Source organism: Anoplopoma fimbria, chromosome 19, assembly GCF_027596085.1.
Source record: "Anoplopoma fimbria isolate UVic2021 breed Golden Eagle Sablefish chromosome 19, Afim_UVic_2022, whole genome shotgun sequence".
In the NCBI taxonomy this organism is placed as follows: Eukaryota; Metazoa; Chordata; class Actinopteri; order Perciformes; family Anoplopomatidae; genus Anoplopoma; species Anoplopoma fimbria.
This window is the reverse complement of record NC_072467.1, coordinates 13,851,595-13,867,735: the sequence shown is the minus strand read 5'-3', so window position 1 is coordinate 13,867,735 and position 16,141 is coordinate 13,851,595. Positions and strand designations below refer to the sequence as shown.

The following is a 16,141-nucleotide window of genomic DNA, read 5'->3' as shown; positions in this document are numbered from 1 at the left end:
GTTGAAATGTTAAGAATAAAGTGAAATACCATGTCAAAATATCCCTTTGAAAAAATACAATAAATAAAACTATACTTTAGCACGTATACTGTCTTATGTCATTTAAGTAACATAATACATTTTTTCTGTCTGTTGTGACAGTGAGTTCCAATTCTGTTAATTCAATATTATTCTAACTCCTGATTTTAAAGTTACAATAACTATAGAACAAAAACCTTCATGAGATTACTTTACAAAACAATAGGAGATAATGTCCTAAATAAGTTGGTAGACCCTATCATGTCACACTATAAAATGACATCAGTCAATCAATCAGGAAACATAATCGTCACATCATGCCACCTATCCACTAAGATAAGCATGAAAACATATTCATAATCTCATATGGAAAGAGTGACTTGAAAATTGATCAAATGCACATATAGACATAATGAAGAAAATCTGCCATTAGAAGTTAAATGATTAAACAATCTAATTTAAAATTAGTAGGAGCTTCAAAAACATATGGCTTCTATAGTCTGCACCTAGACAACAAATGAGAAGCGATGGAATCTGAGAAAAAATAGAGCTCTCCAGTTTGTAATTGAACTTAACACTGAGGGCATGTTTGTGCGTTGACAGGGAGAAAGACGAGGACGAGGGAGTCCCAAGTGAGACGGAAGAGGACAGGAGGCAGCAGGAGAACAGAGCAAAGGAGATCCGAGGTGACCCACCCCACCAAACCCAAAGTATTATATTCAATTGTTCAATGTCTTTGCATTAATGTTGTTTATACCTTCATTTGTGTTTTTTTCCAGAGCTTCTACGAAGGAAAGATGAGCAGATCATCTCTTTATTGGAGGAGAAGGTCCACATCTTCAGGGACCTTGGCGACTGCAGTCCCGCCCCCGTCGATACGAATCCATCAGTCAGGGAGCGGATGTTGTTCATGGCCACACCTGACGACGTCACAAAGGGGGAGCCAGTCATAAAGGATGCCCTGAAAGAAGGTGAGCAAGGCTTCTGAGGTGACATCACTTGTCTGTTGTCTCGTGTCCCAGAGATGAAATATTGACACCGTGTGTATTATCTTCCCTGTGTCTCTCTAGTGGAGACCCTGCACAGTTTAGTGAACAGTGGCGTTGGGGGAGCAGGCTGCAGTGTTCCAGTCGGCCTGACAGGGGGCAGCGTGGGACCGGTCTGTCTGCCCAGGAGAGCGGAGACATTCGGAGGCTTCGACAGTCATCAAATGAACAGCAGCAAGAGTAAGAGACACACACACACACACACACACACTCACACTCACATACTCCCATGTGTCTTCTGGTCAGCAGTTAAATAATAACCGTTTCATGTTGTTGCTCCAGCTGACGGCAGGTGTACTACAGTCAGTTCTGAATCATCGCTGATATGCATTTTTCTGATTCCATTGAGCAATAATTTTTTTTATCTTGGCAACTTGAAAGCAGGTTTATCTCACATATTGACTGCTGTGACAAAAAACCTGATTCACTTCTCAGCTCCTCTTTTTTTTCTCCGTCCCCAGATGGAGAGAAGGAAGAGGGGGATGAATCACTGGACCTCCGAAGGACTGAGTCAGACAGCGTGTTGAAGAAGGTGTGTGTGTGTGTGTGTGTGTGTGTGTGTGTGTGTGTGTGTGTGTGTGTGTGTGTGTGTGTGTGTGTGTGTGTGTGTGTGTGTGTGTGTGTGTGTGTGTGTGTGTGTGTGTTGTCTGTATTTGCGTCTCCACAATGCATTATTTATGGATGCATTTTGTTCCAAGATGTGTTTTGAAAAATGGATGTGGGTGTCACTGAGTGTACCTGACAAACAAAGCAGAAATGTATTAAAATGTTTCCGAGCCAGTGGTTAACCGCTGCTGTTCAGATCTGTATGTTTGTTTAATTGTGAAACTCACAGTGGGCCTAATTCACAATAACTTGTAGAAACGTTTTATCTTTGCACACAAAATAGACAGAATGCATGACATGTGCACACCATCGCGTCATTTTGGATTTTTGTTGATTCACACATGAGTTAGACACACAAATCATTATAAATTGACGGACACATGCCCATTATCTGCAATCAGCATACTGCCAAGCCCCCACTTTTTTATATATTACGAAACAAAAAAATGTTTCATGGCACTAGAAATAAAAACAATGGAGACCAAAAGTGTTCCATTTCAATATGGACATTCTCATTGTAAGCTAGGATTGGGACTCTGTTTTTATAGTTGAGTATTTTAAGTATGACAATATTTGATGAGGATGAAAGGCATCAATTTCATAGTTAAAGTTAAGGCTTATTTATTGACCGCACTTCTAATATGCTCTGCCTTTAGTTAAAAGTTGGCTGTTTACATTCTTTTTAAGACATTTCTAATGCATATGTGCGTACACTTGGTCTAAGACAGTTCAAAAATGTTTCCAACAAATCCAGCTAGGGATATATTGATCAATCCTTTATCTGTGCCTTCACATTAATATGGACATGTATGAGTGTTCAACTCAATATTGTTATCTGAAAGGAAAAAAATAGATTTGTATAAGTGATAAAATAAATAACTAATTATAAGTTAGCAGTGGTTAAACTTCAAGTACTGAACATGAGTACAATTTCGAGGTACTTTGTACTGCTATAGATTACATTTATTTAAAACCTTTGCAGATTTAGATTGATAATACAAATTATAATCAACAAATAAATCATCATGTATTTTTATGAATAAATACTCTATTGATCCCTTGAGGAAATTAAACAAGCTACCTTTCAGTACACATATAAAAAATACAGCCCACTTTTACCACTTGCAAACATATTAGTACATATTAGTGCATTGATAATTATGATTCAATAATGTGATATACATCTCTTCTGACAAGGGATATTCTGAATAATGTATACTATTACTTTCAGTTTTCAACAACATTTTCAATGCAGGGCTTTTACTTGAAAATAAGAATGGTAGCGTTATCGTTAGCTTAGAGTGAGCAGTTTAAAACTTCATACGGAGCCCGTTCTCCTCACAGGGTCCACCGTGTTGCACCGCCATGTTGTAACTGGACGGACAAAGCAAACACTTGGCTGCTGCTGTAGGTCTACGTTACGCTTGGCACACAGGAGGAGGTTCGGCTGGTTTTAAATCTGCAACCTCACCGCTAGCTGCCACTAAGCTTACATACTGGCCCTTTAAGTAAAGACATGGGACATTGTTCAGTTTTTCAGTGCGATATCCACCTCTACATCAGATGGACTGTCAAAAGTATTATTACACAGAACCCTGAGCGTGTTAAACTGCTGATATTGGCTTTTAGCTAACAGCACCACTGTGTCTAAATGCAGCTGCTAGCATGGCTGAAGAAACAAGAAAAGAAAAAGGGACACAATATGTCATATCATTTTCCATCTGCTCCTCTGTGCCTTCCCAATATCTCAGTGCTGCTCACAGTCCATACACGCTCTCTGCTAGCATTATATTACAGTATGTCTGTGTGATATTAAATGTGAAGTAAACATTAATATGAATTGTGCATGTGTGCCTCAGGGAGCCACTGCCAGCCTTCAGATGTTGCTAAAGAGAAACAATGAGGTAAGAATCTGGGCTTCTTGTTTCAACCCTGCCCCACCCTACTGGCCTGTTTGTTACACTCACTGCAGGGTGAAAGGCAGGCTCTTATCAGAAACACAGCTTCTGTTTTTGTTACATAGCAACTCATAATACTGTACCTCTACACAGTAAATATAGCACCGCTAACAGCAGCAGCTAGCTTATAGATTCCACAGTTAGGAACTAACTGCTCTACTTTGTCAACAAAAGTCAAGAACTGTATTCATGGAATAAGCTAAGCTAATGTTATCTTACTGCCCAACTAGCTAGCTGGCGAACAAACATAATATGTTGTTTCTGTCTCAATTCCCCTGAGAGCGGGATGACAGCACTAGCCTAAACCACAATTACTGGACGATGAAAGAAGTCAGAAATATTTGACGCAGTTTCCCTGTCTCATAATTGTTTATTGTTAGCATAAAATAGATTCACAAAGTTACAGCATTTTTATTTATATCACATGTATATCGCCACTGGCAGGCTGCTCCAACGTAATATACAAGTACATTAGTAGGGTGCAATGTTTTTTTCCCATTCTGTTATATAGCCTCCAGAATAATATACAGTTTTCTAAAAATGGCCCTTTAAAGGCCTGTTTTCCTAAATTTCAATAGAAAAACAAGCATATTTTCTAACTTACAGAAGCACAAGTCCTCAGATAGCAAAGATTTTTCTCTCTTAACATTATATTTGAAAAAGTGTGATATTATTCCTTAGTTTCATGTCAGTTTACCATCGGCTTCTCCTCCATGTTGGTCTGCCCTCACCATCTGACTTTTTAACTGTAACTGTATTAATCATCTGAAATAACTGTGCAACAACCTACAGCTCTGCTGCTGTTTTATAACTTTGGTCTTCTACTGTGTTTTATGCAAATTACCCAGTAAGCATTGCTAGCCATTGTTTGAAATTCTGTAAATTAATATCCTGTCAGAATGCAAGTTGAACACATTTGCTGGCGTCATTGTTTGGATAAATATTTTTACCGTAAGATCCGTCTACAAACTTGCTTGGTCTTAAAATAGCTCAATCTGTCATCATTGAAACCTCGATGTAATTTAACTCTGTGTGACTCCAGCAGGTGCAGCACAGTGTGACTCATCTCCATGACCTGCTGATTTCACTGCAGGTACCAGAGACACACCTTCAGTAAATAAAGATACCACACACAAACACACACACGCACAGGCCGAGTTAGACTTTCATACTAACTCCTCTTCTCCTGCCTCAAGGCCGTGGTGGTCCAGCAAGACTCCTACATCGAGGACCAGCGGCAGACGCTGAGCGAGCGGCTCACCGCCAACTCCTCCAGACACTCGTCCTCCTCCTCGCTCTCGTCCTCCTCCTCGTCCCGCCCCTCCTCCCTCATCGAGCAGGAGAAACACAGGAGTCTGGAGAGACAGCGGCAGGAGGCGGCCACCCTGCAGGTTCACTTTCACCGCCGCTTCCATCTTCAGTTGTTTTGTTTTTTTCACATAATGAATCATGGCGGCATTAGAGCCATGTTCATTCGATTTGTATTATATTTATCTATACGAATGTTTGTGTTCTCTTGTGGTTTGTTTCAGAAACAGCAGGCTGCACACCAGGAGGAAAAGAGGAGGAGAGAGAAAGCATGGGAGTTGAAGGAGAAATGTCTGGCAGAGCGGGAGGAGAGGCTGAGGGCTGACGAGGAGCAGACCAGGAGGAAGCGTTGGGAGGTGACTGAGGAGGGGGAGGCGCTGCAGAGGAGGAAAGAGGAGTACCAGGTGGAGCTGGAGAGGCTGAGGGAGGCGCAGAGGAGGCTGGAGAGAGATAAGGACGCTCTGAGGAGAGACACAGAGAGACTGGAAGCCATGAAGAGAGACGAGGTCAGAGTCCATTCCATGCAGAGTCCAGTTATGATGCAGAGGTTTGAATGTAAAGTGGGGTCAGAACAAGGGGACCATGTTAGCCCACTGCTGTAGCCGGAGCAGAGGTCCTTCAACACAGGAACTCTGGTCCTCTGTCTGATTAGAGCTGCTCTTTGGTTTCGATGACACTTTTGACAATGAGACTAATAACTCTTGCAACATACAGAATATATTTTTATTATTTTATCATCAGACTTTGAGTGGACAGCTTTTTACTTCTGGCTTAGTCAATTTTCATGTTTGTGATAAAAGTTTCACATAAATATTGACTTTATTTGTATAATATTTTGTGAATTAAGTTTTCAGATTTATTTGTTTGATTTTCATTGACGTGAATATAAACCATAGTTATAACCGTATAGTATCAAACACAAGTTTACTGCTAAAATCCCAAAGTCCCAAATTGTCACGTATTTATCGGGATACCCAATGGACCCTTTGCTTAGTCCTGCCGTCGAACACGGACTGGCCAATCATAGCGTAGCATTGACAAACTCTGACCAGGGTCTGACAACTATCCGGCTCTGCTCCGTGGAATCTGATGCAATGGTTTTAGATTTCTTCATTTTCAGGGTGGTTTTGTGAAATTGGAGCTAGTCAACGTTGTCCAATAGTGATACTCATTACCCAGAGAGGTTGGAAGGAGATATTAGTTTCTAAAACGTTACGTTTCTACGTAAAAACCTGTGGAGCTAACATTAGCAGAGAACGTCAGCACATCATTCACTAGCGCTAGCACTTTTTTGCTACGCCAGCTACTGGAGCTGCTTTTGCTTTTTAACAATTGACCTAACCAGCTTTTCAGGAACAGGGCTGTTCCTTAATTTTCTTGTCTTTTGTCTTTATTACCATTATGACGTGGTGTTTCACTTTAAAACTGTGATCTGTAGCTTTAGCATCTATTTTCATCTGTTTAACCTGTTATCACTGCTGAATCCGTTTGCCATCCTGGATATATCCTTCAAACTCATATTGTAGACACTTCTGTCTGCTTCTCTCTATTGCCTTTTCTTTTATGCAGGGAGTGCAGATAGTGACAGTGTGGGCTCCATGGCAGCTCTAACAGCTTGACAGCAGCAGTTCCCTCCCAGCTGGTTAAAGACATTGGTGTGTGTGTGTGACCATGTCTCTCTTGTCTCTTTGCATAACTTACAGTCGGAGCAGCCTCAGCGGTACCAGCGGACTCCCTCCACTACCTCAGAGGAATCCATAAGGTTCCACAGCTCCGGGTCTCTGGATCTAGACGCCAAAGAAGCAGCAGAACAGCCAAAAGGGGTAAAACATTTTTTTTCCTCATTAGAAATGTATTAACAGAAAGAGAACAAACCAGTGTTTGTTGCAGTTTAGTGGGTAACTAAAGGAGTCCTACAACATCTAAACTGAGCTGTACTTTTTTCTGTATGTATCACAGGTGGAGCTCTCATCCTCTGCCCCGGCCAAAGAGCCTTTCCTCCGCATCGGGTCCAAGAGGATGGGGAAGAACTTTAACCCCTTCTCCTCGTCCTCCTCCTCCTCTAAGGCTCAGGGAGCCGAGAAGGAGTCCCAGCTCCCCAACAGACTGCTCCAGCTGGCCAAACCCAAGGAGAAGAAAGACAAGAGGAAGAAGGGCAAAGAAGAGCAGACACCAACAGGTACGAGGAACAAAGTCTATCCTGATATCAGCCACTCCTCTTGCCCCCCTTCTTGCTGCTGAAAAAGTTTGACATCCTGGATATATCCTTCGTAGTAGCTGTCCTCGTCTGCACAATTCCAGATTATCTGAAATAAAATCAAGCATCTCAATTGTTATTTGAGACAAATCTTTGAAGTATAAAATGATTTATGTATGACGGCTTCCCTTAGAATTGCTTTAATCTTCTGTTATATATTCTCACTTCCCCTTCATGCTACATAAGGTTTACTTTTGAGAAATATGCTCATTTGCCTTCCTGCTGAGAGTTAAGACCTTTACACACCGTGTGGAGTTTAATTCACATGTCAATATATTTTTTTAACTGATGGTTTTGTCATTAGTACTTAATGCATAACGCAAATTTAAAGATGCAAAAATGTGTCATAGTCTTTTCCGGAAAGAGGTAGATTTTTCTGAGCCATCTCACTGTGAATAAAGTAGTCAACCAATCACATTTTACTGAAAAGTTAGAGATGCGCATACAGTTATGATGATTATTGAACAACAACTCGGAGGCTCCGCGATCCAAACAAAGATGGCAAACTTTATTACTCCTTTCAACCTTGTCAAAGGCAGCGCACGCCAGATCCACTCCTTCCCTCCTTACCTTTGACAATAAAAGCCCTAGTATTCTTAGACAAGTATTTTTTATTTTTTGCAATTTTATATTTTATGATACTGTATTGTTTCTCGAAAACACTAAACTGATTTTTTATTAATAGTTTACAGCTAAAGATTTATAGCAGACAGCAGCTTAGTAAGCACAACAAGTAGTGCTGTGATGTCACAGGGACTGTGATCAATGCAAATGCAGATGCCCCTGTTCTGATTGAAAACCCTGTTTTTTGCTCAGACTATATGCATATGATGGTGTGTTCTATACATTACAGTATAACAGTTTTACTAATCTTAGTTTAGAAAACCGCATTATATCGCTTTGCTAACGGTATCGCAATATATATCGCAATTGCATTGAATCGTAACCCCTGCATCATGATACGTAATGTATTGCCAGATTCTTGCCAATACACAGCTGTAGTGTGCAGTAAATATAACTATACAGCCAATTCAATTTATTTTATATAGCTCAAAATCACAAATACCTTCTGCCTCAGAGAGCTTTACAATCTGTACAACCAGGCCAGGAGAGTGTTAGCCTAGCTTAGCATAAAGACTGGAATCCGGGGGAATTAGCTAGCCTGGCTCTGTCCAACAAAATCCACCTACCAGCTCCTCTAAAACTCACTGACTTAACATGTTTTATTTTGTTTGTTAAAAAACGGACATGATTAAAGTGTAAACAAAAAACAACAACTATTTGTTATGTTAGTTATGTGCCGGACTATTTATGGGCCAGATTTTTACTGGTGTGTATTTGTGTCTCTTTCAGAAAGCAAAGTCACAGTGATGTCGGATCCTCAGAACGACGGGGACATCTTCTTCTGCTGAGGACGGGGACGACGCACATGTGAACTTCTAATCTGGCCAGTGCAGCAAAACAGGACCCCCAAGTGTTCCCCCCAACTCTATTTGTATATGAAATGCCCACATGGGTCTTCTTTGCAGACTACCTGGCCTCTGGACACTGTCCCCAGGCAAACAAAAGCACTGACCTCATCACTGAGTCTCCAGGTGAAGTCATTTTGAGCTGGTGATTCAATCAGGGGGACTTTGATCGACAAATATGCCATGAATTATTTCCCCCACCGCCACCTTCCATCAGTTCGAGATGCCAAGGAGGGAGGAAAAGGTATTCTTGATTTCTCCCAGCTGTCGGGAGAACACTCAAATCTCCTCGAGACTCTAAACTGTAGCTTTAACATGAACCAACAACGAGTGCCATTTCTTTCACTAACTCAACTTTGAGCGCTTGTAAATCCCAAGCTGAGCTTTTAATCTAACGTGTGATGCGTGTGTCCACACGTTTGACTCAACTCCGGGGTTCAGCATTCAAGCTGTCAAACAAGACATTAGACGGAGCAACAGATATCACACCATGTGGTGTCTCCAACAGTAAGCAACCCCAGAACGAGTCCACACTGTGTGCTGAGGTCAGCGTGTGTGGTCATTGTGTGCACAACAAAGGCCACGGGCTTCCAGATGCAATCGATCAAACAACCAACAGCCACCAGAGAGAGATGGACGAGTCTGTAGAGACAGACTGAGTGGTCGGGACAGATCACCAAAGACTTTTAGTGCCTTAAGGTGTTTTATAATGTCGTCAGAAAAATCACCGCCAATCTCTAGAATTTCATCATTCAACAGACTCTTAACAGCTCCGTAGAAAGATTCATCTTTAATCATCTTTCTGTGTGACAATCACAGCAGTGAAACTGTAACTGCAGCTCAACAGGATCAGGAATACAGAGATTTTTAACATGCACTTTATACATTACACGAGAGAGTGATGCTTAATCTGAAGGGTCTGTCATTCCCTCTTAATAATTTCACCATCATTTGTTTTAGTAATTTGGTACTAAATGCAGGGAAATTGGGAACATCCCTCATAGATTAGCTCCATTTAAATCCAAGTAAATCCGCCTTTCATTACTGGAAACTCTATTATTAATATATGTTGAATTGTATTGTGAGAGTACAGAGCCCCGAGAAGTCGTTTCTGTTGAAATGAGTATCAGGACTGTGGGCTCTGTGTGTATTCACGTATCACATTTTTGCATTTCCATTCAATTGAATCGGTTTCACTTGCTTTGGAAATGACAGAATTATACAAGAAAGCATCACCCCACTAGAGCAGCAGTACAGAGTATAGACTTGTCCTGGATTTATATTGAGATGTTATAATATCATGTTTCACGACTCTGGGCACGCTGAAAAAAACGGAACAAAAACGAGTTAGCAGTTGATGTTTTCCCACATATAAAGGGCTTCACTCGTTGAACGTCACTTTGTCTGAGCTCGGCGGTTCATCCTTGACTCTGGTAACAGCAGTTGACTGAACAAACGTCCCTCAAGATCCATTCAGCAGCTCTTCTGGAGCTTTTGACCACAATGCGCAGTCTTCATCAACAGATTGAATTTGCCACGATTCTGAGCACCTCTAACATTCATGTTGATGTTAATCAAAAAGTAATGTTACATCCCTTTCACCCCTATGTGATGATTGTTGATATTAGAACAGTAATAGTAATAATATCGCCCAGCCCTGCTTTGTAGAAAATCTTCAAAAGATAGACAATCACTGAGTTTACATTCTACTTTGTAAATAAGCCATGTAAGAAAAATGAAATGAAAACTTTTTCTGTTTGTAACTGTCACGTCAATCAGCACAAATCATTATAGCCAATCATTAATGCTGTAGATTTTCAAATAATGGCTGGAGACTTTATTTAGCTCGGTGCTATATAGAGAAGCAGAGACAGGCCTTTTATTTCTAACCTCTCCTGGTCCTTTTAAGCATGTCTGATCTTTGTGTTTTAGTAGGACACCCTCCTTTTTTTCTGATTCAACTTCTATTCGTCATGTTAGTTTGTTGCAGCTCAACACTTCTTAACCATCTGTTAAACGTTTAAGTCAAGTGGGTGAAAGCTCCTTCCGTTCCCGGAAGGTCTTTTATTTTGAAACAAAGTGGAATCGATGTAAGTGAATTCCACCGAGAGAGAAGAGTATTGCTTTGCTCAGAGTACTGAGGGTGACTGTTTACTCTGTCGAAATACACATTACATCAAAGTTAACTTTTACGTCTAGTATATTTACTTCAGTCTTTTTTTTTCTTGCTGTTATTTCATATCCAGCCATTATTTGTGAATGATAAACAGTATAAACCAAAAGCCAGGTTTAATCCAGAGCCAGACTTTTTTATGTTTGTACAACCAATCTTGGGTACAATCCTGAATTGAACCCAGGATTAACAGCAATGTTTTTTTAAACTCCAAAATATATTAAAATTTTACTGGAAAGGCAATTCATAAGTGCTTTGGATCATGAGTGAAATGAGGATACCTATTTAAAAATAGTTTCTCTCAAAAGAACTTTACGGATAGTTTAAATCTACTTATAATCCCCTTGAGTCGCTGCATTGCATTACAGATATTCCTGGTATTTTGAATGCATCTGAAAAGGACAAATGCATCCAAAGCCAAGTATCCGTTAATACACCACCCCTTCCTCAAAATCCTTCCCCAATAATCCAAATATTGCGTGTCTTTTCCTCCATAGCCCTGCTGGTATTGATAGCGCGGCAGCACACGGCGGACGCCCCGAGGCTCGTATTCATCCCCTCTTCATCCTTTGCACGATAATAACTCCCCGCTTTATATTCTCCCCACATTGATTTTCTCCTCCTGTTCTCTGCTGAAGCGCTCGACTAATCGGCGGTCTGAAGAATAATATTTCATCCCTGGGTGTCATTTCCTGCTGAGAGGAGCAGATCTCCAGCTGAAACTGAGAGTGCAAGAGGCCCGATCTCTTAATTCACTGCTGGGTGTGATCTCCAGCGGTGGTTAGTCTTCCTTTCAGTCTTCCGATTCAAGGGCAAAGAAAACACACTCAGCTTCCTTTGGAGACTCGAGAAGGAAACACAGCTCTTTCCTGCCGATTCACATCAAAAAAACAGTTCCATCAACAGATATGTATATTTAAAAAAATAACCATGATATTTCTCCAGTACCACACAGCCTTAATAGGATTTAAACGACAGACGTGTTATATTCATTGGTGCCTTAAAGGCTTTTGGTGCTACTGCATAAAGATGTGCTGATGCAAATATGACGCCCAGTGCAATCTTTTGCAAAATCATAAAAAGGGCCAAAATATTTTTGGGGGGGGTTTTCCCATCTGTGCATAAACTAATCGTTCTTAAAGCTATAACCATCACTGTCCTATCACTGGCTGACTGGAAGGTGACTAACAGCAACTCTGACACGAAGAGAGGCCATAGACTTTAGCTATCTAGCTAACGTGCCTTCAGCTCGCAAAACAAGCTTTAAACTTTACTGCTAACGTCAGTTTGAAGACTAAAGTGCTAGTTAGCTAGCCAGCTGGTGGCACACAGCTTAATAAAAACTACCCACAAGCATAAACATGGGTCAGTTTACATGTTAAATCATGTAGCCGTTATTCTTTAACACCACCGCTAACAGCACACTGCCTGTCGTTAGCTTTAAAGCTACATATAGCAGCACCAGCCTCTTAACATGGTGTCTTGGCTAGAACGAGCATTTCGGTTGGATTCAATATCAACAATACGCATAAAAATGGCTTTGATATATGAATATAAAATATGGCTAATTGAGACTCCAGTTGGACTGAAATAGAAATAATACAGTAGATGAAAAACTGCCAAATTTAAAGAGAAATGTCTAAAATTGCAAACCCCGTTAATTTATTACTTTCGTTGTGTTTAATTTGATGGATTGGGATGTGCCGCAAGTATTTTTATAAGTACGTTTCGAATGACGAATGAACAAGTGTTTTGAGATTCCTATGCTACGCTTTAATTTCAGCTACCTAAACTGTCTGAAACTTTAGAAAAATCAACAAGCACGTAGTCTGAATCTATTCGCCTTCTCAAAAACAAAAAAGGAACAAGGTTTCCTTATTTTCTTTCATTTATCTTTTTTTCCAACACTGTTCTGCATTTCAAGCTAAAGGCACAGAGGAAATCAAAGCATCACGTTCACACGGTGGAGCCATCCTGCTGTGAAGAGGGAGATTAATTTAAATACCAATTTACACTTATTATCAAGCCCCCTCTGTGGTCCACACAACCTCCCAAAGTGACGTCCTTCAGTGGGTTTCAGTGTCCTTTCATTTTTTATTATTTAAAAACTGTTCTCCATTGTTTCCCCTTGTACGGTTCAATAGACAATCTGCAGCTTTTGGATGCCTGAAATATAATAAGCTAAAATCACAGAAACAATGTCTGATCATGAGTTTAGTGGTGGTTTGAGTCTGGGAGGCCCCTCTTTCTCCTCCTCCACATTGTTACCATTCAGCGTGCACTAGAATTTTACTAAAACCATTATTAAGGAATTTTACGCACTCACATTAAACCTTACAGTTTTTGCACTGTGAGCTTTTTGAAATGTATTTGTACTAAAAACAAAAGGTACAATGTTTATTTTTTTCTCATTTTATGTACAAAGAAAAAAGGGCAAAGCAACAAATTTTGTAAATATGTTTTATGTACAAATTTGAACTTCCAAAGTACTGATAACTGTGGATTTTGTTTAGTTGGATGAATGTTTTTTTTTTTAATAAATAATAAAGCTTTATTTATCTCTCCATTTCCTGTTTTCAAATGTACAGTAATTTTCTCTTTTAAATAAATGAGTATGCTGTTTGTCATTCAAGTTGTGTGGTTCTTTTGATGGAGGGAGGGGAGGTTTCCTTTACCATACAAGTGGGAAATCATGGTGTTGTCAAACATCAGCCTTGAACTTTCAGCTTGAACCCTTTTTGATAGACAGAATGTGTCCTGTTCGGTCATACCCATTCTGAACACCAGCGACCTCCATACAAATTATTCAAAATTGACAGTTTTTACCAAATTACTTGAAAAAGAATTGAATTGGGTGGTCAGGGTTGCCACTCGAAACAGGGCTGCAATCATTTTCTGAGACATGTTTTCTGTTGCAAAAGGGAAAAACAATTAGATCAGCAGTGCTAGCTTGCTATCCAGATGTTAACTCAACTATAACCAGTTAGCTTGCTAGCTATCATGGATAGCAAATCAGCCGACATGTAATGTCTATTGCTGCCCTCAAATGGAACTCATGAGCTTGGGTTTCCATGTATTCCGTCATAGGCCATCATCGCTTTATTAGTAAAGACAAAATTACAACAAATTAAGAGATAATATACAATGGATTTTACAATTACTTTTTGGGAATGTTTTCGTCATGCTCTACTATGAATTTATTTTTACATACTATACTTTTTTGAAGTGCTAAACTAGTGCTACTTTCTTACTTTTTTCGACAAACTGACTTTTTTCAATAGACTATACATGCTGCTGACTTTTCTTCAACATATTATCCTTTTCCTATTTTTTTTTTGACCTACTATACAATGACTTTTGTAAATGTTTTCAACATGCTTAACTTACTTTTTTCTGACTTATTTTGACATACTCTACTATGACATTTTTGACACACTACACTAAAGCTTTTTCATTACTTGACTTTTTTGTGAATTCTATTGACATGCTGCCCTAAGAAAAATGTTGGCATACTAAACTTTGTCTTTGTCTTTTTTCTCATACTTAGATACTTTTTTGACTGTTTTCAACATCCTATATTATGACTTTTTTCCGACATACTATACTATGACTTTTTAATGACTTCATGGCATACTATACCATTACTTTGCATGTCTTTTTCAGCATTTTATACTGACTTTTTTAATAACTTTTTTTCATCATACTATACAATGACTGTTTTATGACTATTTTGGACCTGCTATACTATAACTTATTTGTAACTTTCTTTAGATACTATACTATGACTTTTTTACTATTTTCGCAATACTTTACCATGACATTTTTTGGCATACTATTCAATGTCTTTATAACTTTTATCGACATTCTATAATATAACTTTTTTTTCGACATACTAAACTGACATTTTTTAACACACTATACTTCTAGACAAAAAAAAACCCTCTTGCACACTGTCTTCTTCACTTGCATTTATAGATATTTAGTGTCAACGTTTCTTTACACAGACCTTAATCAGGAAACTTGTTACTAAACATCTCTAAATGCAAGTGAAAAAGACAGTGTGCGGGAGATTTTTAGTTATATATTGTCTACAACAAGTATTCTTCTACGCACCTGTTTACCTACTGGTAACACAGTGCATACATAGTACATTACTTTTTTTTGACATATAATACTATGATTTTTTTAACCTGCTGTTAACTTTCAAATCAGAACAGAAAATACATAACTGAAGCAGGAAGCCAGTGATGGAAACAGATAATGATGAGGACAATAACAATGCATTGTTGCTATTGTTTTTTTCTCATGTGGTGCTGAATTGAAAGGTCATCTCAAGTAATTTTACAATTTGATGCAATGATCTTAACTACTGTCATGCTGTTTTTCTCGTTTGATAACTTTTCATGTGACACTGAGGTACTGAAACACAAATAAATGAATGTTACCCGACCTGAAGTGAGACATGCTTTCATCATCCTTCACATCCAAGAACTACGCAGAGTTTAAAAAGTGAGTTGATGTTTATTTTCACCAGTAAAAACACACAGCATCTACATTTTCTTTCCTCAAAGAAGTTTCTTCAGTCTTTCCATATCGTTTCAAAAATCCTCAGTTCTTTAAAAAAAAAAAAACACGTTCCTCTCACTTCTGCAAATTCTAAAGAACAGGTGAAAAGTATTTTTGTAGCCTCTCTTCGTTCCTGTGCGGCAGCTGAAATATCCAAGAACTGATGCAACTCGAGGAAAATTGAGTTCTCTACACTCTACCAGTGTGCAGTCTCCTCACGGCAGCTCTTTTAACGGAGACAAGTGCAAAGTACTCACAACACCAGCAAATACTGAACCACAGAGACAATACAACGAATCAGCCACGATGCAATCTGTGTCCTGCAGAAATCGTGTCCATCCTTTTTGTGCCATCTTTTTTTTTTTTTTTTTTTTTTACATATTATTACAGCTGGTGTTATCTCCGGCATGTAGAAAACACTCCACACCTGTGGGACAAAGACACGCCAACGCTAACAAATGCATTGATATATAATATCAAAAGTGCATAGGTGTTACAGAAAAAAAATATATATACATCATTCGGTTTAGGGTTCAGCTTCTGCTTCAAAGGGCTCTTTGGCAGTGATGGTTTCTGCAGGACACACTGTGCACGAGGCGGCTCTGCTTCTCATATTTGTCCTATAAAACCCACAAATAGCATGAAGTATGAAATCAACCCTTTTCCCTTCCACATATTCCTTCAACACTAAAACATGCTCCTGGAAAAACAGGAGGAGTGCATGTGCAACTTGAGACGTT

The 16,141-nt window shown here is 39.3% G+C and overlaps 1 protein-coding gene across 3 annotated transcripts in view; it reads left to right on the top strand.

Moving 5' to 3' along the window:
* akap13 (A-kinase anchoring protein 13) overlaps positions 1-13,444 on the top strand; it is a 68,395-nt gene extending 54,951 nt beyond the window's left edge. For 2 of the 3 annotated variants that reach the window (XM_054619284.1, XM_054619282.1), the window contains exons 32-42: positions 622-704; positions 798-989; positions 1,089-1,244; positions 1,526-1,596; positions 3,530-3,574; positions 4,671-4,721; positions 4,825-5,019; positions 5,161-5,442; positions 6,640-6,759; positions 6,896-7,115; positions 8,547-13,444. In XM_054619284.1, coding sequence (XP_054475259.1) covers positions 622-704; positions 798-989; positions 1,089-1,244; positions 1,526-1,596; positions 3,530-3,574; positions 4,671-4,721; positions 4,825-5,019; positions 5,161-5,442; positions 6,640-6,759; positions 6,896-7,115; positions 8,547-8,605 — 1,474 coding nt within the window. In that variant the 3' untranslated portion in view covers positions 8,606-13,444. The remainder of the gene's footprint in view (positions 1-621; positions 705-797; positions 990-1,088; positions 1,245-1,525; positions 1,597-3,529; positions 3,575-4,670; positions 4,722-4,824; positions 5,020-5,160; positions 5,443-6,639; positions 6,760-6,895; positions 7,116-8,546) is intronic. The other variant, XM_054619283.1, reaches the window with a different exon arrangement.
* Positions 13,445-16,141: the final 2,697 nt, after the last annotated feature.